Source organism: Epinephelus moara, chromosome 24 (assembly GCF_006386435.1).
Source record: "Epinephelus moara isolate mb chromosome 24, YSFRI_EMoa_1.0, whole genome shotgun sequence".
In the NCBI taxonomy this organism is placed as follows: Eukaryota; Metazoa; Chordata; class Actinopteri; order Perciformes; family Serranidae; genus Epinephelus; species Epinephelus moara.
The window spans coordinates 15,057,342-15,084,450 of NC_065529.1; the positions used below are offsets into that span (position 1 = coordinate 15,057,342).

General features: G+C 43.1%; 2 protein-coding genes across 2 annotated transcripts; one reads left to right on the top strand and one right to left on the bottom strand.

The window, feature by feature from the left end:
* The first annotated feature begins 6 nt into the window (after nt 1-6).
* On the top strand, nt 7-27,109 carry LOC126385509 (low-density lipoprotein receptor-related protein 1-like). The gene is made up of 36 exons (XM_050037254.1): nt 7-120; nt 2,660-2,864; nt 3,012-3,176; nt 3,291-3,535; nt 4,215-4,346; nt 5,245-5,472; nt 6,175-6,349; nt 8,242-8,336; nt 8,437-8,586; nt 9,108-9,248; nt 9,489-9,614; nt 9,728-9,859; nt 10,066-10,200; nt 10,827-10,956; nt 11,081-11,207; nt 11,315-11,466; nt 11,590-11,714; nt 11,875-12,249; nt 18,450-18,639; nt 18,752-18,956; nt 19,135-19,327; nt 21,392-21,517; nt 22,759-22,887; nt 22,979-23,098; nt 23,181-23,294; nt 23,419-23,568; nt 23,789-23,911; nt 24,024-24,140; nt 24,702-24,830; nt 24,966-25,088; nt 25,205-25,345; nt 25,879-26,066; nt 26,155-26,338; nt 26,420-26,505; nt 26,607-26,726; nt 26,918-27,109. The coding sequence occupies exons 2-36, from the start codon at nt 2,797-2,799 to the stop codon at nt 27,107-27,109; spliced, it is 5,331 nt and encodes a 1,776-aa protein (XP_049893211.1). The 5' UTR covers nt 7-120; nt 2,660-2,796.
* On the bottom strand, nt 14,545-17,079 carry LOC126385532 (galanin receptor type 3). Its single transcript, XM_050037294.1, has one exon. The coding sequence runs from the start codon at nt 16,279-16,281 to the stop codon at nt 15,244-15,246; it is 1,038 nt and encodes a 345-aa protein (XP_049893251.1). The 5' UTR covers nt 16,282-17,079; the 3' UTR covers nt 14,545-15,243.

A 27,109-nucleotide genomic window follows, 5' to 3' on the forward strand; every position in this document is an offset into this window, starting at 1 on the left:
TGTTGGTGCCGGGCCTAAGGAACACCATTGCCCTGGACTTCCATCTGAGCCAGAGCGCCCTCTATTGGACTGATGTGGTGGAGGACAAGATCTACCGTGGGAAACTGTCCGAGAATGGAGGTGAGCTTTTTAAACACAATCATAATGCTTTAAAGACTTTTTGTACCATCTAGGATTTTATCCAAGACTGTATATGATGATGTATGACATGACACTCTCTCCCATTGTACAAAAAAGAAGCCAAAATATCCCAAACACGGTCATTGCCATCTTGTCATTTTGAGCCCCAGAGTCCGCGCAGTAGTTATCGGGAAGCCATGATAATGAGTTCCTGCCCATTCTACTGCCTGACTCACATCTGTGCAAAATCAACTTTGGCTATTCGCTTCCTGCTCACTTTCATTCAATGTAAGTGAAGGGGCCAATGAAACATTCGGTCTTGGTGGCAAAGCAAATTCACATCTTTGCACTGCGTGGAGTTTAACTTTAGTGAACTTTGACTGTTGAAGTCGCAGCCACAACCAATAGCAAAGAAGTGTGTGTGGAGGAGTTATTGTGTCTAACCAGTCAATGTATTGCCCATGAAAAATACAAACTGCCCCACATTATAGATGATGCCTGGCTGACAGTGAGTCAGGAGACAGGCAAGGAACATAAGAAAAACGTGCCAATAACATAATATTTTCTTGGTATTTATTTGCAAGCTAGCTAACATTAGCTAGCCAGCTAGCTCTCTGTCTGCATCACATCAGGCACTGCCCACATTGAAAACAAATACCGCCTCGACAGACGATGGTTACTCACCTGTGTTTACTCATGCGTGACTGCACCCTCAATCACAACTGTGAGTCATGGGCTTTCTTGTGATAAATATCTTCTGTGATTATTCACCCGTTTTCTGATTAGAAATGAGAGTTGAAAAATGTTTAGCTCCGTGTAAAATGCTGTGCTTGTCACTGTCATCAGCCGTCCAATCACAGTGGAGAGGGGGCGGGACAAACACAGCAAAGACCCAACCATCATAGAGCGCAGATACAAGCCCCCAACAACCTTTAGTGGACACCTGATTAAAGTAAGACCAGCGATTGTTCGACAAATGAGAATTTGGTTGGACAAGAGCATAACGACCAAACAATCGACCAGCCGACAGGAAATTTACAGCCCTGCTTTTGCCATGTCGTGCGTCTTTCTATACAGTCTATGGATTAATTATACTGTACTTACAGATGATCTACGTTTTGACATAAAACTTAAGGTCCATCTTATAGTTTTCTTTCAGTGCTTTTAGCCACATCACATGATCTTCTTCAGCAGATAGAGATTACTGTTACATCAGTGCACATAAGAAGATTTCCATTACATTTCATTAGACAACACTATCGGATAAAGTTAACATTTTAAGCCAGACAAAGTTTCAAAAGCAAGTTACTATATGGGGTTTTACTGGTTTATGGAGACTTTCACAAGTCACAGCTCTTTAATCTCTAAATATGGTATTGCACTCAGGGGAAATATATTGTCGTTCTGTTGAGGTAAACCATTTGTATTTATTTAAATTACAGTAATGACTATTCAGTTGTGACTAAAATGTTTATGACACACTTTAGCTGGCAAGATTATCTAGTAAAGCCTGCAATATTTCAGGATGTAAAGCTGCACTGTTGGTTGCTGTTACTGTATTTTCTGCTACTTGTGAGCAGAAAATCTGTTGGTTTCATAAAGGCCAGACCAGTCATTTATGGCCATTATGCATGGCAAACAACAGCCAATCATCACAGCAGCAGTAATAATGAGCAAATCATGTAAACAAGTCTACACTTAAGTTGTGTTGCATTTATGTGTTTGTCTGTGCATGTGGTTGTTTTGTGCCACGTTTTCTGAGCATAGCCAAAAGGCTACATAGTGCATACAGTAAGTGTGTGTTTTCATTGCTCCAGACAGGATAATGACTCGTCTCCAATAATTAGACATGTCCCTCTGATTAGGGACCCAGCGGAAAATGAAAGGGATAGAAAGAAGCCGGAAAATGCATCTCTTTAGCCCTGCAAGACACCACATATTTAGCTTTTCTTTAAGGCCCACTCTATAATTGTAGTATCACACCCCCCGCTGCTGTGCCACTACTGTATTTATTTATGTTTTCATTTATCTTACTGACGTGTTTTCTCCCGAACTTTGCCTCTAAGCATTTGATTAAAGGAATTACAGTTTGTGATGCAATGTTAGCGTTGAATCCAAATAGCTTGATTGCATTTACATAATTTGTAAATACTGAAGCAGAGTGGATCAGTGCTTCGGGTTACAGTGCAGTCTGAAATGTTGCCATCAGCAAATCCCAGTGTTCAAAGCATTTATCCGTATATTGAAATGCTGTGTGAGTTCATTAAGAAACTTAAGCGCCCCAGAGGAATGTTTATTTTATTGAGTAGTAAGATGAAATATGATTAGATGAGATTTCTCCTGCAGTTTTAAACAAAGATGGATGATACAGCAACATGCTGCTTATTTGTTCCCTTCCACTATGTTACATAGTTAGACAGATAGATTTTACAATGGTCATGACATTCATTGAAACTGTCGAGAGGGAAAAGGGTACAATGACATCTTCAAGTCATACAGACATACTAAACAAAACTGTCCTTTTTATTTGTCCTTGCAGCTTTAACCAGCTTCGATGTGGTAATCCAGTATGGGCTGGCTACCCCCGAGGGCTTGGCAGTGGACTGGATAGCAGGAAACATTTACTGGGTGGAAAGCAATTTGGATCAGATAGAGGTGGCCAAGTTGGATGGCACCATGAGGACCACACTGCTGGCTGGGGAGGTGGAGCACCCTCGAGCCATTGCCCTGGATCCCCGGGATGGGTATGCTTACTGTACTGCCCACTGATATAAAACAATGTTCATTTACAACCAATTACAATGGTATTTAAAGGGTAAGTGTTTTGGTAATTAGAACCTATTGTACCTAATGCTTTAACTGTGTGTCCATGTTGTGGCATGACATTGCAGAATCCTCTTCTGGACAGACTGGGATGCCAGCTTGCCCAGGATTGAGGCGGCATCCATGAGTGGAGAGGGCAGGAAGACCATCCATAAGGAAACTGGCAATGGAGGCTGGCCAAATGGACTCACAGTGGATTATCTAGAGCGCCGCATCCTCTGGATTGATGCCAGGTCAAAAAAAGGGCTCAGACATGAACAAGCCCACACAAACATCTTTATTTTAATTCACATTTGGTATCTTTAAGTCATATCCAGATATTGATTTAAAAATCGTGTTATATGCAGGTCTGATGCCATTTATTCAGCCAAATATGACGGTTCTGGTCTGATCGAGGTTCTGAGGGGACACGAGTATCTGTCGCATCCGTTTGCTGTTACTATGTACGGAGGAGAGGTTTACTGGACGGACTGGAGGACCAACACTCTGGCAAAGGCAAACAAGTGGACAGGAAGCAACGTCACTGTGGTCCAGAGAACCAACACACAACCTTTTGACCTTCAGGTCTACCATCCATCCAGACAGCCGCAGGGTGAGAAACACGCACATGAACGTGCACATACTGTCAAGATCAAGTTTTGAAATTAAAGGAATACTTCACCCACCAAATGATCATTTGTATATCAATTACTCACAAAGAAAAGTTAGTTTTTCTCGTATGCCTCGGTGGTGAATGAAAGATCAAAAAATGAGAAAATTCTTGATGAATTAAAGTCGTAGGGGTCCATGTTTTTAAACGGCAAAACTATATTAAAACATCAGTTTACAAACTCTCACATAACTCGTGCAGTATAATTCGAGTCAACATAAACATCCTTTGTAGATAGTAAGGTTTTAGCAAAAATGTTGTTAGGAAGTACGGAGCATACCACTGGTAAACGAGACTTGGATTATACTGCACAAGTTGTGTGAGAGTTTGTAATGATGTTTTGATATGATATATAGTAGTTTTGGTGTTGTTAAACGTGGACCCCTTTGAACAAAGTTTTCTTCACAAATTCAAGGTGAGTAACTGATACACAAATGATCATGTTGGGGCTGAAGTATTCCTTTAAGACTCTGAAAACCTTGTCAATATAGCTACAATGGCAGCCAGTATGTTCCTTATAGTATATTTATTATGAGAATGACAACTCAGTTTTATACATGCTGCTTCATGAGATGTTTAAGGATACATTCTGAATACTTTTTCCATACTCACATCTCCGTAGCTCCTAACCCATGTGCGGCTAAAGACGGCAAGGAGCCCTGTTCTCATCTATGTCTTATTAACTACAATCAGACCTTCTCGTGTGCCTGCCCTCACCTCATGAAGCTAGGCCCCGACAAACGCACTTGCTATGGTAAGCGAGAACACACGACACGTACATAAATGCAGTTACTGTAGAAAAACATACTCTTTGATTCTCCTTTGAGCCAGCAGACAATTTTCCCCTCTGCTTGTCTTGGCAAAATTGTTGTTGAATACCACAGTGTAATCCCTGTCCTTGCAGAATTGTTTATTTCCATTTGTGTGTTGGTGTGTGTGTGTCAGAGATACACAGAGAGAGAGAGACAGAGAGACAGAGAGAGAGAGAGAAAGAGAGGTTTAAACAATCTGGACTTTTTTCACTTTGAGGTGCTACTGCTGTGACAGCTTTGGAGCGCATTGAAGTGTCTGTCCATGAAAAGTGAGAGCAGGCCTGTTTATTCAGTGTGTGAGCTTAGTATTCAGGGCAGCATTTTCTATTATCTTCAGGGGTAATGGAATGGAGAGCCCCATTCTGTCTGAGGCAGGCATCAGCCACAACCCTCCACATCCACCACCTAGTCTGGCCTGGCCGATACAGCCTGACACTGTCATTACTCTCCGCTCTCTCCTCCCCTCTCTTCCTGTCCATCATTTAAGCTGCACACAGTGAAATGATGATAGGACTGTTGAGACCAATGCAATTGTAACGTCCCAGCACTGATTGAATTCACTCTCGCTGTCATGGTTGTGCTATTGAGTTAGCCTGCCAGACACAATCATTAGAGTCAAAGATGCAATTGGATTAACTGTTTGTTCAAGTGGCAGGAATAATGCGCTGATGCACCCATCCATGCTGCAACCACCTATTCCCCACAGCTCTAACATTAGCGTGCACTCATGCATTTGACTTTTGACTTGAAGCTGCATTTAACTCCTGATTACCCCCATTGAATGCCGAAGGTTTGGGGAATCACTGAAGGTTGCATGTCAATGTGTTCCCCACCCTGCAGAGTCTCGTCAGTTCCTGCTGTACGCTCGCCAGATTGAGATCAGAGGAGTGGACATCGACAACCCCTACTACAACTACATCATCTCCTTCACTGTGCCTGACATTGACAACGTGACCGTTGTGGACTATGATGCTCTGGAGCACCGAATCTACTGGTCAGACGTGCGCACTCAGACCATCAAGAGGGCTTTTATCAATGGCACTGGAGTTGAGACTGTGGTCTCTGCTGGTACGGAGAAGACACACCAGACTTAAATTCCATTTCCATTTCCATTCCATTGGTTTACAGATCTTTCACTCGGATATTATGTACATGTGCTTTTAGAGGTTGGGTTTCTTGTGCCAAGGAAACAAATTATCACAGTTTGCAATAAAAAAGTCAGGGAAAAACAGTGATAAATGCTTTCAAATGATTATCCTTCAAAGTTGTGTATGAAACAAAAAAAGGATAATTTACCATTTATCCATTTATGGATACTCTGTATACCCTGTAACGCTGTATTCCCTTAGTCATATGTTCCCACAGGCCTATGTTCCCCTCGACCCTATGTTCCCTTAGTAACTTAGTCCCTTATCCCTATGTTCCCTCAGTCCTTGTTTCCTCAACCCTATGTTACCTCAGGCCTACTGGTATGTTCCCCTCAGTCCTATGTTCCTGAAGTCCTATGTTCCTTCAACTCTGTGTTCCCTCATCCCTATGTTCCCTCACATCAGTACCTCTGCCAATGAGGTAATGTTTTCTCCCCTGTAGTAACGTGGGCAACCTTAACCCAGTTATGGAAGGGCCGGCTCTTACAGTGAGGGAACATAGGGCTGACCCTCAGTAATCAATTCAGCAGACAAAATCTGTGGCTGTAGGGTAGAAACAAAAAGCTTGCTTTGACTGATGAGGTTAATTAATGGCTCTGTGTGTGTGTTTATCTTTGTTCAGATCTGCCCAATGCTCACGGCCTGGCAGTGGACTGGGTGTCCAGGAACCTGTTCTGGACCAGCTATGATGCCAATAAGAAACAGATTAATGTTGCCAGACTTGACGGCTCCTTCAAAAATGCTGTCATCCAGGGCTTGGACAAACCACACTGTCTAGTGCTGCATCCAATACTGGGGTTGGTCATCCACACACACACACACACACACACACTGAAGCTGTCACACTTAGTCTAAAAGAAACTTTCAGAAATTGTTCTCAGACATCCTCCTGATTTCACCTTTAACCTACAACACATACACACAGAAGTGCACATGCACAATCATACACACTCAGGCAGTGTCTGGCTGTCAGGCTCCCCTCTGTTTGCAGTCAGAGATGACAGGCAGAGTAGTTGGTCGCTGACCTCTGACTGTTTCTTCACTCAGGAAGTGGTTCCAATTTTTCTCCCGTCGTGTCATCTTTCTCCTCTGTCGCTCTCTTTCTCCATCTTGCTCCATTTCTATTTTTGAAAGATAGCTTCTGCGCTCAGATAGACTATCCATGAATTATTTACTGCCAATGTCTCTGTCGCTTTCTGTCGCTATTTCTGTTCCAGTGTTTATCTTACATCCTGTCCCCTCCTACCTTGTTTAGCAAATGTCCATTTTTCCCTCCCGTCTTCCTTCTTGAAACCTCATCCCCCCCCGGCTCCCCAAACAGAACCTGGCCTCAGCTCCTCCTCCCACCAGCAGAGCAGAGACAGACCATCTGTATTTATATATTTAGTTTTCTCCTGCAGGAATATGTGTCCCTTTGAGTATTTTAGGTGGATGAGGGAAGGATATTTTCTTAAGAAATGTGTCTCCCTCCTTGTGTTTTTTTGTGTGTGTGTGTACTCCTTCCTCTCTGCAAAGACTTAGCCTACTTAAGCGGAGGAATGTTTCCGATCTGAGCATTGTTGGCATGGGGGGAAAATGAGAAGCAGATGCTGGATCCATATGCTGGGGCTGCCTCCTCTTCCTGGCACACAAACACACTGCCCAGAATACGTCCAAGAGTGGGTGGGGGCAAAAAGAGTCAGGGAGGGACAAACTCAAACTTGCATGTGTGCACAAAAACATGACATTGGGGGCGTTTAAATGCTGCAGAAACTTCATTTAAAGTTAACAAACAAATGAAGGGTGTGGTGGATGTGGTGGGATTTGACAGGAAGTGGGTGATAGAGGCAGAGGATAGATACCCTTTAAACATAGATTACACAAAGTCTAAACACAGTGACACACAATCACATTGTCCTGTGTACTCCGCATGTGTGTGTGTGGGAGGTCAGAGAGGACTTTAACCAGTTTGAGAAGCAAGGAAGTTGAAGGCGATGAGGTCGCCTTAAATTTAAACCCACATACTGTATTTTTTTTAAAATTGCTATTAAAGTCACATATGGTTTTTTATGATTTACAGACCAGATGCTCCACAGATTCCACAAAATGTTGTTGATACTATTACTATTATTTGTGTTGCCAATCTATTTGACTTTGAGATCAGCTTTTCAAGAGCGAAAACATCTAGTGAAATCTAACAAACAAGCCTAAAACCAGCATACACACCATGGCCACTGGTAAACAAATCTAAAGGCAGCCACCCAAAAATTGAACAACAAAAAGTAATAATAAAAACTATTACCAGAGTCCTAACAAACATCCCATAACAAAGCTTTAAATCTCCAAGGGGAATAAAAGAATGTAGCAGGAGAGCTGTTTGCAATCCAGTCTCAATTCACTCCAGTCCTGCCAAGATCAGTGTGTACATATGGGATATCGAAGGTTAAGAAATTATTGGAATGTGTGCTGGAGTTAGTATGAGAGAAGATAAATGAGTTGAGCTGGCCTCAGTATGACAGGAAGTTCAGGACGGCAAATTGATTCCCTCAAATCATTTATTAAACCTTTTTGTCAATATATATACACTGAGCAATGAGGCTTGTATTGCAAGGCATATGAGTCTTATTAGGCCTATTGACCAAGTTTAGTCAACAAGATGAATGATGTTGTGAAAATAAATCTAAGTTCTCTCTCTGTCTGCCTCTTTCAGGAAACTCTACTGGACAGATGGGGACAACATCAGCATCGCCAACACAGACGGTAGCAACCGCAGTGTCCTTTTCACGGGCCAGAAAGGCCCTGTCGGTGAGTGACGGACTGTACTTCCTTGTGTGACTGCATGAGAGACAGCGCACCCTAGTGACAGGGCATGTCAATACACATCAGCTCCCTCTTTGTTTTCCAGGTCTCTCTATTGACTTTGACACTGAGCAGCTGTACTGGATCAGCTCGGGGAACAGCACCATCAGCCGCTGTAAACTGGACGGCTCTGGACTGGAGGTGCTGGAGGGGGTTAAGGGCAAGTTGACCAAGGCTACTGCTCTGGCCATCATGGGTACGTTTAAAAAAAACAAAGCCCATTTTACCCAGTAATTAGGGCTGCAACTACCGATTATTTTCATTGTGGATTCATCTGTTGATTTTTTTCTCAATTAATTGATTAATTATTTGGTTTATAAAATGGTGAAAAATGTTGATCAGCGTTTCCTAAAACCCAAGATGACGTCCTCTGATGTCTTTTTTAGTCCTCAATCTAAAGATATTCAGTTTAGAGGGATCATAAAGGAGAAAAGAAGGCAGGAAATATTAACATTTAAGAGGCTGGAATCAAATAGTTTTTGATTTTTCTTTAAAAATTACTCACACCAATTGATTATAATTTATTATAAAATTGCTGGTGATTAATCATCACACTTCTAACAGTGACGCATGTAAAGGGATCTCAGCCATGAGATATGATAGCTTATTCACGTTGCAAGTGCAAAGTGTTAAATATTGCTCTGAGTTAAGGTTGAGGGGTCTTCCAGTGTTAGGTCTGAGAGTGTTGAGCATCCTGTGGTGTGTTGCATCCTTCAGGAGACAAGTTGTGGTGGGCGGACCAAGGAACTGACCAGATAGGAACCTGTGACAAGAAGGACGGCGGCAACTGGAAAGTCCTGAGGAACAGCACATCCCCCATGATGCACATGAAAATCTACAATGAAACCGTGCAGAAAGGTGCAGGGTTCTTGGCCACACAGCAACTTTTTCTAAGCCTGTGCAACATTTGTTTGGTTAAATTACTTGGCAAAAAATACAAAAAAGTAAAGGGAGTAAAATATGTCCTTGTCTCATTGCAGGTCTGTTTTGCTTCTTGCATGTTGCCTGTTTATCTATGCCAAAGCACATCTGTTTATGTCTCTGTAACCCCTCTTTGATTTGTTTTGTGTATTTGTTCTCGTGCCTTTGCGTTCCCAGGCACCAATCTCTGCAGTAATAACAACGGAGACTGTTCCCAGCTGTGTCTCCCCACTTCCCCAACCACCAGGGCCTGCATGTGCACCGCAGGATACAGCCTGCGCACAGGGCAACAGTCTTGTGAAGGTACGAGACATTTATACACGCAGTGTTTTCTTGATTTAGCCAAATTTGGATTCAAGAATCGATGAAAATGATGAATGTGTGATGCAACTCAAAACATGAAATATTTGCTGTAGGTGTTGGCTCTTTCCTGCTGTACTCTGTGCATGAGGGCATACGTGGTATTCCTTTGGATCCATCAGACAAGTCTGATGCCCTGGTACCGGTGTCAGGCACATCCCTGGCTGTGGGAATAGATTTCCATGCCGGTAGGACTCGAGTTTTTTTTTTGTTTTTTTTTTAACAACATATGTGGGGGGTTTTTCTGCAAATAAGGAAGAATTACCCAGCATGAAGGGTTTTTTTGTCTCTTGGCTGAAAAAAACACCTTAATTTTACCACTGAGTTTAGTACATATTACTTTATAAGGGTATAGGAAAGTTCCAGCTCAGACATGTTTTACTTGTTTTCACAGACAATGACACAATCTACTGGGTCGACATGGGCCTGAGCACCATTAGCAGGGCCAAGAGAGACCAGACATGGAGAGAGGACGTGGTCACTAATGGCATTGGCAGAGTGGAGGGCATCGCTGTGGACTGGATAGCAGGTGAGAGACTCCTCGGTCATGAAAAAAACATAGTGTACATGATGAAAATTGTGGAAATCAAACAGCCTTAATAATACATAACGATAAACTGATTCACTTTTGTTGTCAGTCTGTCTTTCATCCTTGCTTGTCTGTTATCACACAATATGGGTGTAAGAAAATACTGATACATAATATTATCAATGTTACGTTTTGTGATACTGTATCAATTAAAAAAAACTATATTGATTTTTAATAGTTTACTTAATTTGTTTACCTAAAGAATCCTGCAAGCACTTTAATTTTAATTTTTACTAATAGGCAAATGCCACTTTCTTTGTTGAGACTGCACAAAAAGTAGTGCTACTGTATGACAAGGACTGTGATAAATACAAATGCAGATGTCACGGTTCTGATTGCATAAAAAAAGCACACTTACTTTTGCATATGATGATATCTTCTTTATACTATGACAGTTTTCATAAAATTAGATTTTAAAAAATTGCAATATGTGCCAGTACACAGCACTACCATGCAGTAGGAAGGGAGATGAATCTAAAGTAATTAGGAGAACCTATTGTACTAACTGAATAATAATAATGTCAAATAGTGCCAGAGAATCATTGTTTCTCCTCCATCCTCAATAGGAAACATCTACTGGACGGACCAAGGCTTTGATGTGATTGAGGTAGCCAGACTGAACGGCTCTTTCCGCTACGTGGTGATCTCTCAGGGCCTGGACAAACCTCGTGCCATCACTGTCCACCCTGAGAAAGGGTGAGAGGAAACAGCACTCCAGTTATTGTCTGTCTTTAGCTTCTGCTTCTGTAATCTCTCCCATTATTGATCACTGAGGAAGTTATCTCTGTGCTTTACTGTGTTTGTGTGTGTGTGTATATAGGTATCTGTTCTGGACGGAGTGGGGCCAGTACCCTCGTATTGAACGGTCTCGTCTGGATGGCTCTCAGAGGGCTATCCTGGTCAATGCCAGTATCAGCTGGCCCAACGGTATCTCCATTGACTATGAGGTGCAGTATAACAGACCTTCCTTACATTTATATCACTATGTTAGAGTGCAGAAAGCCGACACTGCATCATAACATTATTTCAACTATTTCTGTCTGCATGCATGTAGGAGAATCTGCTGTACTGGTGCGATGCCAGGACAGACAAGATTGAGCGCATCAACCTGGAAACTGGAGAGAACAGGGAAGTTGTGCTTGCCAACAACAACATGGACATGTTCTCTGTGTCTGTGTTTGAGAGCTACATCTACTGGAGTGACAGGTTAGATAAATCCCCCTCATTTGTCACTTATTTATGAATAATATTTGTCGTCACCCTTAATGTTTTAAATTTTTTATCTGCAAGCTTAATTTTTGTTTAATTTCTGTTTAATTTTTGACCCAGGACACATGCTAATGGCTCCATAAAGAGAGGCAGCAAGGACAACGCCACAGACTCCGTGTCTCTGAGGACTGGTATTGGGGTACAGCTCAAAGACATCAAGGTTTTCAACAGGGCCAGGCAGCAAGGTGAGCACCGGGGTGTTTATTTCAAAACTTAAATGTCTGCTTTACATGCCAAAAATGAGCATTGAGCATTTGCATAGAACATTTTTGTGCAATGTCATGTTCAAACTTGAAATTCAAATGTACATGATGATCATGTCATGGATTTCATGTCTGTATACAGGAACAAACGTATGCAAAGACAAAAATGGCGGTTGCCAGCAGCTTTGTCTTTTCCGTGGCAACGGACAGCGGACATGTGCCTGCGCCCATGGTATGCTGGCCGAAGACGGCTGCAGCTGCCGTGACTACGATGGCTACCTACTCTATTCGGAGCGCACCATACTAAAGAGCGTCCACCTGTCAGATGAAAACAACCTAAATGCACCCATCAAACCATTCGAGGACCCTGAACACATGAAGAATGTCATTGCACTCACTTTTGACTACAGAGGAGGTGGAGGAAAGGGAGCTAACCGCATCTTCTTCAGCGACATCCACTTCGGCAACATCCAGCAGATCAGTGATGATGGGTCTGACCGCAGGACTGTGGTAGAGAGTGAGTATTCCCACATCTTAAAGGGACCTATTATGCTCATTTTTAGGTTCATACGTGTATTTTGGGTTTTTACTAGAACATGTTCACATGCTTGAATGTTCAAAAACACTTCATTTTTCTGTCAATGCTGGAACACCTGTATTCACCCTCTGTCTCAGACCCTCCATTTTATAGCCTGTCTCTTTTAGCCCCCCGCCCCAAAAAGGCCCAGACTGTTTTGATTGGTTAGCCTTTTCTGAGTTTTCTGTGTCTCAGCATCTCTGCACTGGTCATTGCACTTTTTACCATAAAAAAAATCACCAGTAAAAGCTTCTAAACACAACTAGGCATGTTCCAGCAGGAGTATAATCCAAAATCAGGGAGAAATTTACAACATCAGCAACCAGGATTACCACGGTTGGGGAGTAACGGCATACAAGTAATTAAGTTATGTATCTAAAATACAAAAAATGAGTAACTGTATTCTGTTACAGTTACAGTTTAAATCAATGGTATAATGAACACAGTTACTGTCTTTAAAAAGAGATTACATAAAGAGATCACTTATTTGTTTCTGTTTTATTTGTTCTAACACCATGTCCTAACGAATGTGATGTGAGCAAGCATCAGTTGGATTGTATAGTTTTGTTTTGTTTTGGAATGTCCTTATTGGCTGCTTGTGCTGCTGTTTGGAGCTGAACTTTTGTCAGAAGCTAATGCTTGCTTTGAAAGCTCCACAATTGATGAGGAACAGCTAATCTGTGACATTGAATTAAGGAATTATCTACACAACAGAACCTAAATAAGATGGGAGCTGGCAAGAGAGAGATCGCAAGGAAGCGTTAAGTTTCTGGTAAATGACCATCACTAATAACAACCCACTTGCTGTTGGCTGTATTGTAAGTCATTCCCAGTAAATATGTAACGGATAATGTATAGTGAGCCGGTGCGCGTTGGGGTTCCATTCCCCTGTTGGGAGTTATTTTTCAACTGTCACCAGCTCACTATACATTATCCCGCTTAGAACATGGCTTACTACTAAAACATTCAAATGTTACAACTGGCATCAATATTCTTAAATTGCTGGCAGAGTGTATTGACAGAGGAGAGGCGTTCACCAGACAAATGGGAGCGGAGGAGAGGATTTTACTCCACTTCTCCCAGTCGGAGATGCTGGGTGCCCAGTAGCTGTGAAGGCTGCCCTCACATTTATGGCCAGAGACCAGCATGATCTCCCTGCTCTCCAGGCCAGCTTGGGAGAGCTGTGTGGACTAACGTTAACTGATTTTGATGCTCCTCAGCCGAAGGCCGTTGCTGTGGCGTCTCGAACAACGGAGCAACAGAGCAGCGGTGATACCTCAAGAAATAAACACAGCAGAATTTTGTTGATTGACCAATCAGAATCAAGTATTTAAGAGTGCCATGTTCTAACACAATTTAAAACGTGTGTTTTCTTTTTAAAAAACACAAACGTAGAGAGTTAGAGTGTACTTGCCCACCTTACATCTCCAGTCCAATGCACAATGGATAGGCAGCCTACTTGGGTTTGTTTGCGTAACGTAACAGTAGTGCATATTTAACAGCGTCAGTGTGGACAGAGAGCAACACTCACATATTGTTAAGACACGGTGTAAAATTCATTTGGGTTAAGTATTTCTTTTTAACAGATTTTTAAGAAGTTTGTGCAGTACACCTGCCGCACAACAATGGTGAAGGAGATACACAGCCTAGACAAATGAGCTCAGCAAGACGATTTTTAAAGTATTCCAAAAGTAATCCAAAGCATTTAGAGTACGTTACTTGGTTTCTAATTCAGTACACAGCAGATTACATTTTAGAGCATGTATTCAGTTATGTGCAGTGGAAGACATTTTAAAGGTAACCCTCCCAACATTGAAGATTACACATTTCTCTGACATTAGCATGTAGCTTCTTGTAGCAGTGTATGTAATGTAAATATCTAGAGTAGCATGTCTTGAGCAGATGACCATGTAAGGAATTTCTTCACAATCTGATGTCATCCTGTAGCCAGATTAGACGAAACAGTTGAAAACAGAGTATTCAGAATGGTCTAAAGTCTGAGGTTTTTCTCAAAGGGATTACTTTTACATGCGTTCGTCTCATTTTTGAGACCTTTACCTCGTTTGAACGAACATCAGACGTTGTAACATTATAGATACCGGTATGATGGTAAATAAGGAAAAACATAATAAGTCCCTTTAAGTTTGTATAATTTTTTAACACCCCTTTGTCCTTAAATTATCAACCTCCAGCCAGCTTATTTCCTAGTTTATCAACAGTGTATTCCCCCTCCATCAGTAGATAATAGGCTTGTCATTAGTCAGGAGTCTTTTCTGGTTACTCCACTTTTTGGTGAATAACAAAGAACTTTAGCTAGAAACATCAGACCTCCCGGTGAGAAATCTCCTGGAGGAAAAAACAGCTGGAGTTCTCCAAAACACCTACTGATCTAAACACAACCAGCAAGCTCTTATTCTGAAGTTGTAACTTGTAAAACTAGAAACAAAAGGAAATACTTTTTTCTTTATCTGTGCTTTGAGAACAGTGCATACCAACATAAACAGCCTTACAGAGAGACTTTCATTTGCCTTATCTCAGCACAACAAAATACAGGTGCAGCGTTAATGTTTTACCAAAGTGCCTTTACTTTAAACTGTTTTACAAGGAATGCATGATTCAGGATTGTTTGTCCCACTGTCCCCATGGTGCGGCACTTCCCAGGGCTTACTGTTTGATCCTCTTGTACAATATCCAGACTACCAGTGTATGTTGTAAAGAGGAAAAGATGTTGAACATTGCCTGCTGCTGTGAGTGCTGTTGTTTTGCCTTTCCTCATGAGGGTGATGATTGTGTCCACTTTTTTTCCATGCAAGTCTTTCAGCAAAGCAACTCAGCTTGTAATTGTTCTACTGGAATTCCCAGTAGTCAGGGTTTGCTCAGTGTTTGTTTGTTAGGTGTTCACATATATCAAGCTGGTTGTTGATAGTAATACTGTCAGGCAGCAGCCATATCCACAGCAACACTGGCTCTTTGCCCTCCAATCTTGAACAGCCTCAGCAGGTCTTGTCTGAACTTTTGGGACATAAGTACATAGAGAATGGGGTTCATCACTGTAGAGGAGGTCGCCATGAGACGTGAAAACACACTGAAGGTGCCATAACGTGGTGAGGCGCCAGTGGCCCCTGATACATCATCCGCCAATAAGGCCAGCGTCAGACCATAGGATGGCAGCCAGCACAGGGTGAAAGCCAGCACCAGCATGGCTGACGTCTGGGTCACTTTGCTCTGGTAGCGTTCTACTTGGGGGACCCTGCCAGCATGCTGCTTCCCCCACAGGAACATGTAGATGCTGCCATACGCCACTGCAATGGTGACCAGTGGAAATAAGAAGGCCACGAGGAAGTGAAGCAATCCATAGATCAGCTGGTCTCTGTGGGACAGGAAAGCAAAGCAAGTATTGCCATCAGTGGCTTGTGGGGATCCCACAAAGCGAAAAACGAGCTGGGGAGCAGCCAGACAGCAGGCCGGGACCCAGAGGAGTGCAGCAGCTATAGACACCCGGCGAGGGGAGAGGAGGCTGAAGGCTCTGTTAGGTTTTACCACAGTTAGATAGCGAGATATGGCCAGTGTGGCCAGTGTGAAGGCGCTGGCAGAGGACCAAGCTGATCCGAAGAAGCTCACAAGGCGACACATGAATTCCCCAAACGGCCATTGCTGCATGGCTGAGGCGACAGTGTGGAAGGGAAGCACACAGAGAAAAAGCAGGTCTGCAGCGCTCAGAGCCAGCAGGAGGACATCAGTTCCTGTGCCTGTTGGGGAGCTTTGAGAAGACTGTCCAATATGTCCCGCCCCACTCCTCCGCCGTCCACACAGGATCACCATCACCATGGTTTGCCCGCTAACTCCCAGCACCAGAATCAGTACATCTAATATTGGGACCAAGACCTGCTCCACATTGCGGAGGCCAGTGTCACTGCTATTCCCCAAACCTGTAAAGTTCCTGAGCAGCATCCTGACTTCAGATATAGACATGTCTTCGAATTATACTGACACTGCTGGCTTTTGGTTGGGTGAAATATGATCAAGCCAGTCATAAAACTACTGATAATACATGTAGGAATGATTACTCATGGGTCAGTAGCACTTTACTCATAAATAATAGCTCACTGATTTCCAATGACACTCCCTAAAGGTTGATGGTAATATTGTGCAATAACGGAAGACAGATGTTAATACACGAATAAGCACATACACACAGATTACATACATTCACGTCCCTTCTAACATTGTGAAAATCACACTCCCTTTAAAACATGTGCTGTACATGAATCAAGCCACTCTGGTCCTCGCAATCAGGGCCTCCTCTGATTGGCTGGGGCTGGTAAAGTGAGTGAAATAAAATGAGAGCCCGCCATTGAAGACATTCCTGATTTCTCAGCTGCTGGAGTCTCCATCCCTCCCTCTGGACTCTTGTTAAGAGCGTCCAAGTGTTGAGAACTAAATGCAGTAGATTGTGTGATTTCCTGTCACCTCAGAGCAGGCAGCTACTCCACATGACATCTCAATCAGGTCCATGTTCGGCAGTCCACAATCAGCCCCACTCCTGCCTCCATGGAACGGATCTCCTGAGGAACGCAATTCTAGCAGAGGAGGAAACGAGAGGCGAATAGCTCGACAGTAAGAGAGGATGAAGCAGAGTATACTGCAGGTGAACTCTGGACTGATTATCACAGAGCACGCGAGAGATAGGCCTGCCTGCTCTCTGTGGGAGGGCCTTATGGGGACAAACACAGTTTTTCCCATGGTGTATTGTCTCTGGTTATTTTCTAAAAGGATCTGTACATTTTGTAGAAGTATTGCTTCTGCACACAAATATACATAACAGATACAGATATGGTGTACACACAGTCAGAGACAGAGTGACATCGTGATTGCCTTCAGAAATCAGGGTAGTTATTGACTGCCGGCCTGATAGCAAACGCTGAACTGCTATCACACCTTATGCAGATAACTGCAATAAAGCACTATCGGTGTCAGTATAACCAGCTGAGCTCAAGAGCTTTAAATTCAGCTCATCTGGATCATTGTAAACAACAAGCACAAATGTACAGGAACCCAGATAGGCCTAGGTCAACAGTGTGAAGATAAACACAACTGAAAAGCAAGAATTTGAGTGGAGAGTACTGCAGGTGAGAGATTTACAATTCATTAACAGCACTGAGGAAAGAGGAAATAGGGGCGAATGGATTTTGTGTTGTTGCTCCTCATCGATTTTTTAGGGCATTGATTTATGAGCATGAGGAGCAAAGGGGAGTTGTTTTTGTGTTGCATGCCATCACTCGGCCCTCCAGTTGCTTTGCTTCATTCACAGTCTCCTACCATTCAGCCAGACAAATGTTGATTCATGTCTGCTGCGTTGCACTGGAGATGTTGAGGTGTAGTGTTAAGTGTCCCACCTGGTGGTGAACCTCGCTGATCCTCCAGCCCGAGCTGATGGAGTGAGATCATAGCCAGCTCTGGAAAAGGCTGCTGTGATCATTAGACCCTCGCTGTTCCATTGCAGTAACAGTAACAACAAGGCGACTATTACCAGTTATTTGGCATTGGATTGATCTGATGTGTGTTTTCAAATTTACTCCCCCACAAGTGTGTGTGTGTGCATGTATTGTCTCTCACCGGAGCGGAGCAGCTGTTCTCTATCTGCCGCTGCGGAACTTTGTGTTCCTCCATCTTGGCTGACTCTTGCCTGTCCTCTGGCCTCTGTGCAGGCGAGGAGCTCATAACCTCTTACTCATTTCAAGGCTGTGGAGCAGAAAAAATGACTTTTTTACTTCCCAACTGTTGATGAGGTAGTGCGATGGAAAGTAATACGCTAGGCGGCAACTGTTATTGTGACCTTTTTAGTGAGCTATTTGCTGGATAAAAGCCTTGAATCACACTGTGTTCTTGGTCATTAATACCAAGCTGCCATGTCCATAGCCCTGACTCTGTGCTGCCCCACTGCAGTCTGCCAGCACTGAGCTGCTGCCAGACAGTCCACATTTGGCCTTTTAACATAGCACTGGGATTGACGTGCTTCTTTTCCTTACCCTCTTTTCTCCTCTGCACTCTCCCTTTTGTGGTTCTTTTTACCTTTCCCTTTTCCACTGTTCTCTGTGTTAATCTCCCCCTCTTCTCTCTATTCTTTCGATCTTTTTCAGACGTCGGCTCGGTGGAGGGCTTGGCATACCACAGGGGCTGGGATATGCTGTACTGGACCAGTTACACTACCTCAACCATCACCCGCCACACCGTGGATCAAAACCGCTGGGGTGCTGTTGACAGGCACACCGTGGTCAGCATGTCGGGAGATGACCACCCCAGAGCCTTTGTCCTTGATGAGTGTCAGGGGTCAGAACAGATACAATAATTTATATCGCACCTCTTCGCCTTCAGAAATATTCCCAAATTAGGTAAAAAATGTCTGCACACGCACATTACTGATTGTTATTCTCCCCTGCAGCCTCATGTTTTGGACCAACTGGAACGAGCAGTCTCCCAGTATCATGCGTTCCACACTGTCTGGCTCCAACGTCCTTGTGATCATTGGCAATGACATCCGAACCCCTAACGGCCTGGCCATAGACCACCGTGCTGAAAAGCTTTATTTTTCCGATGCCACGCTAGACAAGATAGAGCGCTGCGAATATGACGGCACTCGCCGCTATGTAAGTGACATACACCCTGGCATGCAGTCGCAGGCAATGTACATTTGCTTGTGCCACAGTCTGATTGTATTACAGGTTTGCGGAATAAAAGCCGTCACTGTGTTTATCTTTTCAAGTTGCAAGGCTGGAATTTCCTGAATGAATGAGGTCATGACTGTGGTTGTGCTTCCCCCTGCAGGTGGTGTTGAAGAATGAGCCAGCCCACCCGTTTGGCCTGGCTGTGTACGGTGACTACATCTTCTGGACTGACTGGGTGAGGAGGGCCGTGCTTCGGGCTGACAAATACACAGGAGGGGACATGAAGGTGCTGCGTGCTGACATACCTCAGCAGCCAATGGGCATTGTCGCTGTGGCCAACGACACCAATAGCTGTGAGTTTTTACAAAGAGTGAGAAATGTAGCTGTGTGTGTGTGTGTTTGATTACTTGTGAAGTGTGTAATGATACTGCATAGGACAAGGTGATATGGATCAAAAATATTCTTTGGAAATGGTTGTAAATGCTTTAATAGGAAAAACTCCTTGAGATGTACCATCTTGTTTTCAAGGGGGTCCTCAAAGAAATGTATACAATACAAGCACAATTAGACAAAAAATAACAATAAACAAAGATAACAACAAGATAATTAAACAATACCAAATATACAAAAAAACAAAATCAAATAAGACATACCAAATTAGGGGAGATTATACTCCAAACAGAGTATGAAATGGATCTTAAAGTCTTAATGTCATTGATAGAATAAAGTAATAGAATTATAAAACATAATTGTTGAATTACTTTGTATAAATATATATTGTGATTTTGAAAACTTTCAGGAAATATCAATTGAGAAACTGTTAAATACAGAATTAAAGAGACAAGAATTCCTATTTTTGGCTAATCCAGCAAGGTACTTCGTCACATTGCTGCAAAAATAAAAGTCCATCATGACAATAATTACAAAGTAAAAGGTTGTTTGAAGTGTAAAGTTGAATCATTTGTGTTATCTCATATTACACTAATACAGTATGCACCTATACCAACTAACTAATTACATTTATGACAAGTTGAGCAACCAGTTGCTTGATAGAATCTGAAGTAATAACATGAAATATAATTACAGCACAGATTATAGTTCCAGGGTAGAAAGTACATCATAAATCAAGCTAATTAAAGAGGATCCACTGTGCTCATCTTCAGGTTCATACTTGTAATTTGGGTTTCTACTAGAACATGTTTACAAGCTTCAGTGTTCAGAAAACACTTTATATTCATCACACTATCTGTTTTGGAACACCTATATTTTCCCTCTTCCTCTTTTAGAAAAAACCCATGCCGCTCTGATTGATCAGTGTTTCCATGTCCTCTGTATCTTGGAGAATGACAGTGATGGAGAGTAGCGACACCTTCTACCATGACAAATCACCCATAAAAGCTTTTATACCAAAATCTTCACAAGTGGACATGTTCCAGCAGCAGTATGATCTTAAATCAGAGAGAAATTTACAGTATCATCAACCAAAATTACATGTTTTCTATGGCATTAGAATGTAGCTACATGTAGCAGTGTAGGCTATGTAACGTCAACACTTTAAACAGAGTATTCAGAATGGTCTGAAGCCTGAGGTTTTGTTCACAGGAATTACTTCTACATTTGTTTAAATTTGTCCACCTTTAATATAAATATCCGTTATTGTAACATTATATATAGGACAGAATATGAGGAATACCAAAATAAGTCCCCTTTAACTGGCAAGTCTTAATAGGGGCTTTTTTTAAGCAAGTGTCATACTTCAACACAAACAAACACAAGCACAAAGATGCTTTTCTGCCTCAACAGAGCGGTTAATTAGGTGATAGAAGTCATCTAAGAGTGTCACTGGAGCAGATGAGTTACAGACATTTTTGGAACGGGCCCACCTGACATTCTCAACCCCAACATCAGCTTTATATCACCACAGACACAAACACGCATAAGCCTGCTGAATTGCTGTTCCTCCCTTTAATCCATACTTCTCCACCTCCTTCTCCAACTCATCTTGTTCTACATCTCCCATTATCTGTATACTTCTAAATCAATGCAGCCCTGTTTTTTTCTCAGCCGTATCGTCAGCCATCTTCTCATCTTCCTTCAAGTTACCTCATTCGGTAAACTCTCTCGCGCTCCAATACCCACCGCGACCATACAAGCTGAGAGCCTGTGGTAATAGCTGCAAATCCCATTTAGATTGAGTCACATTGAATTATGCATTCAGTGGAGGCAGAGCCACATTCACGCAGGCGGATCTGTTTGCTGATGTGGATGAGCATGTGAGAAGGGGGGTGTTTGCTTGAGTGTCAGGAGGGTGGATATGAAAATTCTTAGTTAACTCACTCAGGTGTGTGTGTGTGTGTGTGTGTTAATATGTGCAGGTTTGTTTGGCTAACTTCCTCTAACTTGCCTCCTCTCTACAGGTGAGTTCTCCATGTGCCGTGTCAACAACGGAGGATGTCAGGACCTGTGTTTGCTGACCTCTGAGGGAAGGGTCAACTGCAGTTGCCGTGGCGATAGGAAGCTTTTGGAAGACAATACTTGCATAGGTAATGCAATACCCTTTTTCCTCCCAAATTAGTGTATACACTGCATGCATGTGAGAACACCCACTAAAAATAAGTGATAGACTCCTTCCCCATTGCCTGTAGACCAGGGTAGACAAGTAGGCCTTTCTGGGGGATTTTTCCCCCATGGTTTGTCATATTCAACATCACAGAAACAGGTTAGTAAACAACAGAAAGTGCATGGAGGTGCGCTAGAAAAGGGCCAAAACTTCCCAGGTCCACCCAGGTGGAGAATTTACTTTTACTAGGACCGTAAAGGCAAGGCCTGCCCTACTCTGCCTAACTCTACTGCTGATTGGCTTACCCTGACATTCCTACCCTAACCCTTACCAATCTCATTCCTCTTGCCTAAACCAAACCAACCCACCCAACCAAGGTAACAAGCACTAACCATTAGAGGGAGAGTTGGGCGAGTCAAGAGGTAGCTATACTATGAAACTCAAATTTGCACTCGGGTGTTGTATTTCTATCATCGGAGCAGGAGCTGATGAATACCCGTCACTACTGCAGAGACATTTGGGCTGGGAGTGGATGTTGATTGTAACCTCACCATTAAAGACTTAAGCCAGATGTTAGTGGGGTTTTTTGCATTTGGAAAGGGGCTTTAGTGAATCATAGAAAACAAATGTTTGGTTTTGAAAACTTTAGATGTCATATAAAGATTTTAAAACAAAGTTATCTTCATTCATTCATCTTCTAACCGCTTCATCCTCTTGAGGGTCGCAGGAGGGCTGGAGCCTATCCCAGCTGACATCGGGCGAGAGGCAGGGTACACCCTGGACAGGTCGCCAGACTATCGCAGGGCTGACACATAGAGACAGACAACCATTCACGCTCACATTCACACCTATGGACAATTTAGAGTTATCAATTAACCTAGTCCTCAATCTGCATGTCTTTGGACTGTGGGAGGAAGCCGGAGTGCCCGGAGAGAACCCATGCTGACACGGGGAGAACATGCAAATTCCACACAGAAAGGCTCCCACACCCGGGATCAAACCGGCAACCCTCTTGCTGTGAGGCGACAGTGCTAACCACCACACCACCGTGCCGCCCCTTATCTTCATTCTATCTAATAAAATGCTTTAATAGAATATTTTTTTCATGAAAAGACTGAGATCAGGCTTTGAATGGATTTGAACAAGCACTGAAGATTTTCCATGTTGCATGCCACAGAGGTAGGCAACTCTTCTTAAGTGCAATTTTCTGTCTTTGTCTCGCAGCCCTCAACACTACATGTAACAACATTGATGAGTTTGAGTGTGGAAATGGAGATTGCATTAACTACACCCTGACTTGTGATGGCACAGCTCACTGCAAGGACAAGTCTGATGAGAAGCAGTCCTACTGTGGTGAGTGGAACCTCTCTCTGAGTCAAAACAATATAGTCTTGTTGTTGACATTTGTGATGTGAGTCCGTATCATTTCCTGTCTGGTTCTCAGCCAACCGTGTGTGCAAGAAGGGATACAGGCGGTGCGTGAACGGCCGCTGTGTGGGGCATAGCTCCTGGTGCAACGGGCAGGACGACTGTGGAGACAGTTCTGATGAAGTCTTCTGTAACGGTGAGTCGACTCTCCTGATTAAACATGTCATATGACATTTTGAAATGATATTCTACCTAAACACCGTATCTTCTTTTGTCAGCCACACTGTGCACAGCCGATCAGTTCCAGTGCAGAGACGGAGGCTGCATCTCCAACTCCAGCAAGTGTAACCAGAAAGTGGACTGCGAGGATGCCAGTGATGAGATGAATTGCAGTACGTTTAAATGATCCCATTCATTCAGAATAACTAAATGTTATGAAAAAATGTCAACACTTTCTAACAGGCTACGGTATAAATTAGTGCTGCTCTCTCTCTCTTTTTTTTCTTTTTTTTTAAGCTGCCACGGACTGTTCCAGTTACTTCCATCTTGGTGTGAAAGGAGTGACATTTCAGAAATGCGAGTTCACCACACTCTGCTATGCCCCTTCATGGCTGTGTGATGGAGCTAATGACTGTGGAGACTTCTCGGATGAAAGAAATTGCCCAGGTATTTTTGTCCACATATTTTCTCTCAGCTAAATGTATAAGCAATGTTCAAGGAAAAATTGAATTTCCTTTTTTCCACAGATGGATTAGAGCAATTGAATTATTCAAATGGAACAAAAACAGCAAAATTTTTCAACTGTTAAATTGTGGTTTGGAAGGAAATTGTTAAAAAATATTAAGCCTTCACTTTTTCTTCTTTGACTTTTCTGTCACTCTGCCAGGGAGCGGGAAAACAAAGTGTCCAACACCCTTCTTTGCCTGTCCGAGTGGACGCTGTATCCCTATGAGCTGGACTTGCGATAAGGAGAATGACTGTGAGAACGGCGCAGACGAGGCTCACTGTGGTAAGCTCAGATACTGGAGCCCAAACAAACCACAAACCGAAGTGTAACAGTGCGTTTCTTTGTTTTGGCACTTGTATTTTTTTACTTTATACATTCTTTCTGTACCTCCTAGATAAATTCTGCTCAGCCTCGCAGTTTGAGTGTGGGAACCACCGCTGCATTCCCAACCGCTGGGTTTGTGACGGAGCGGATGACTGTGGTGACAGCAGTGATGAGGACAGCAAGTGCAGTGAGTGTTGGCAATGAACTTTCTGTGACTACAAATACAATAACCATGGGAGCTAACATATCTAGCACCAAAGATATTTTGACAGCAGTAGATTCTGTGGAGAAATATGAACATGCATATCATTCTCAAACTCAGAGGAATCCTTTCATTTATGGACATCGTGATACTTCTAAAACTAGAGCTTTAATCCAGCTGGTGATTTTTGCACAATACTCAATATGCGCCATAGTCACCGGTGCAATATGGACTAAAACATTGGCATGTATGCAAAGAATTTAGGTTTTAAACAGTCATTCTTACATTATTAACAGTATCTTAAAGGAATACTTCAACCCCAATTGACTTCATTTCATCAAGAATGATCTCAGTTTTTGGATTCTTCTTTCTTCACAAATTCAACATACATTTGGGAGGTGAATTGTTACTTTAACTGTTCCTACATGGCTACTGAAACATTCCAAAAATATAACTATTTGGTTATTTTCAGAGTTTGCGGTATATTCACAAATACTCAGGTCAAAGAAGGGCACCAAAATCTTCAATAATCTCTCTCCATCACAGAAACCAAAACCTGCAGTCCCGAGGCGTTCCAGTGTCCTGGATCACATATGTGTATCCCTCAGCGCTGGAAGTGCGACGGAGACAAAGACTGTCCTGACGGAGCTGACGAGAGTGTCAAAGCTGGCTGTGGTGAGCGCAGGCTGGGGTTGGATTTTGTCAAAATAAGAACATTTTAATAACCCAGAGAGATGAAGACATAAATCTGTGCTGCACCTGTAGGGGTATATTTATCTCAATCACTCACCAAATGTTTTTATGCCACAGTGTTCAACAACACGTGCCCCAGCAATGAGTTCATGTGCCAAAACCGACAGTGCATCCCCAAGCACTTTGTGTGCGACCATGACAACGACTGCAGCGACGGCTCTGATGAGTCCCTGGAGTGTGGTGAGTAGAATCATGACCTCCTATTTCTCAATTGGGAAATTTTAAAAAGATCCCCCCTCCTTCTCATAACAATAGAGTTCAACTCTCCTTCACACTCGTGCTGTTTCTCACTGCAGAATATCCGACATGTGGACCCAACGAGTTCCGTTGTGCCAACGGACGCTGCCTCATCCAGAGTTCATGGGAGTGTGATGGAGACTTTGACTGCCATGACCACTCAGACGAAGCCCCCAAGAACCCACGCTGCACTGGAGCAGGTTAGATCCACACAGACACCCCTGCAACAACTTTTTTTTTTTTTCATTTCATTCACCAAGGAAGTCATGTTTCCTGTTCAGTTTGCGCAGTTGTCAGAGGGATTATGGAAAAAGTACTGGCCCAAATTTTATAAAACTTGGTGGAAGGGTGCAGTGTAGGCCAAGGAAGAACCCAACTAATTGTTTTTCACTTTCATTAAACTTGCAATATATGCACACGGTTCTCACCTCGGATGTCACAAGCTAACATGGAGGTGGCTGAGCTGAAAGGGCACCACTAGCAATGCAGTGCTAACAACAGCAGTGATATGAACGCCGCTGGCACTTGGCCTTAGCTGAAGTCTGCACTCTCTAAGTGCCCCTCTAGTTTATCCTATTGAATCAGTATAAAATGACATAAGTACTTAACAGCAGATCAATAGTACAGAGAGCAAACATGAAGAAGACACATCCAACATAAATACACACAATATGTAATGCACTTCGTAAATATCACACACAACAATACTTGTTATCTTTCTTTCTTTTCACAGAGAAGAAATGCAACGACACCACGTACGCCTGCAATAATGGAAACTGTGTCAATGAGACATTGCTCTGTGACCACAAGGATGACTGCGGCGACGGCTCAGATGAACTGAACTGTTTTATTAACGAGTGCCTGAACAGCAAACTGAGCGGCTGCTCCCAGCTCTGTGAAGACCTCAAAATAGGCTTCAAGGTAGGTGAACACTGTGACATTCTGACTCGAGCTCTCCAGCAATAGTATGCGCTGTTGCTTTACCTGCTCCGTGCTTTGCCCCTCACAGTGTAGATGCCACCCTGGCTTCCGTCTGAAAGATGACGGGAAGACGTGTGTTGACATAGACGAGTGCACAACCACCTATCCCTGCACGCAGCGTTGCATCAACACACATGGCAGCTTCCACTGCCTGTGTGTGGAGGGTTTCCAGCTTAGCCCTGAAAACCCCACCATATGCAAATCCACCTCTGGTAAGAAATATGACGAGATTAATAACATTCAGGAAGTGTTTACAGTAAATCCACTCACGTACGATGTGTCCCTCCCTACAGATGAAGAACCCTTCCTGATCTTTGCCAACCGCTACTATCTGAGGAAGCTCAATTTAGACGGCTCCAACTACACACTGCTCAAACAGGTGAGACTTGGAGATACAGGATGTTCTTTTGAAGTGCTTAGAAATCCTGCAAACAGGCGTTTATCGCTGGCCAGACTGATGCAACTCCCATGCTTTGACAGGGCTTGAACAATGCCGTGGCTCTGGACTTCGACTATCGCCAGCAGATGATTTATTGGACAGATGTGACCACCCAAGGCAGCATGATCAGACGCATGCACATCAACGGCAGCGATGTTCAGGTCAGTGTGGATAGCGGACAGTGAAGTGTGCTGATAATACCTCCTTGGTCTTAACATAAAACCTGCATTTAAAATGATTAATTAATCTTCATTTGTATGCATGCATCTGCAGTAAAATCCCAGGAAAAAGATTTAAATTCCCCCTCTGAGGCAGAGACTTAGAAAGTTAATACTGCTTGCTCATTTGTTAGGTCCTTCATCGCACATCACTCAGCAACCCAGATGGTCTGGCAGTGGACTGGGTTGGAGGAAACCTGTACTGGTGCGATAAGGGACGGGACACAATCGAGGTGTCAAAGCTGAACGGAGCATACCGGACAGTTCTGGTAAACAGCGGCCTGAGGGAGCCACGTGCTGTGGCTGTGGACGTGCGCTATGGGTAA

Excerpts from the sequence above, each read along its gene's own strand:
- LOC126385509 (XM_050037254.1), top strand. The coding sequence starts at position 2,797 with ATGAGGACCACACTGCTGGCTGGGGAGGTGGAGCACCCTCGAGCCATT. Across the intron at positions 9,860-10,065 it reads GGGAATAGATTTCCATGCCG|ACAATGACACAATCTACTGG; the intron begins GTAGGACTCGAG and ends TTGTTTTCACAG. Across the intron at positions 23,569-23,788 it reads GGATGAAAGAAATTGCCCAG|GGAGCGGGAAAACAAAGTGT; the intron begins GTATTTTTGTCC and ends TCACTCTGCCAG.
- LOC126385532 (XM_050037294.1), bottom strand. The coding sequence starts at position 16,281 with ATGTCTATATCTGAAGTCAGGATGCTGCTCAGGAACTTTACAGGTTTG.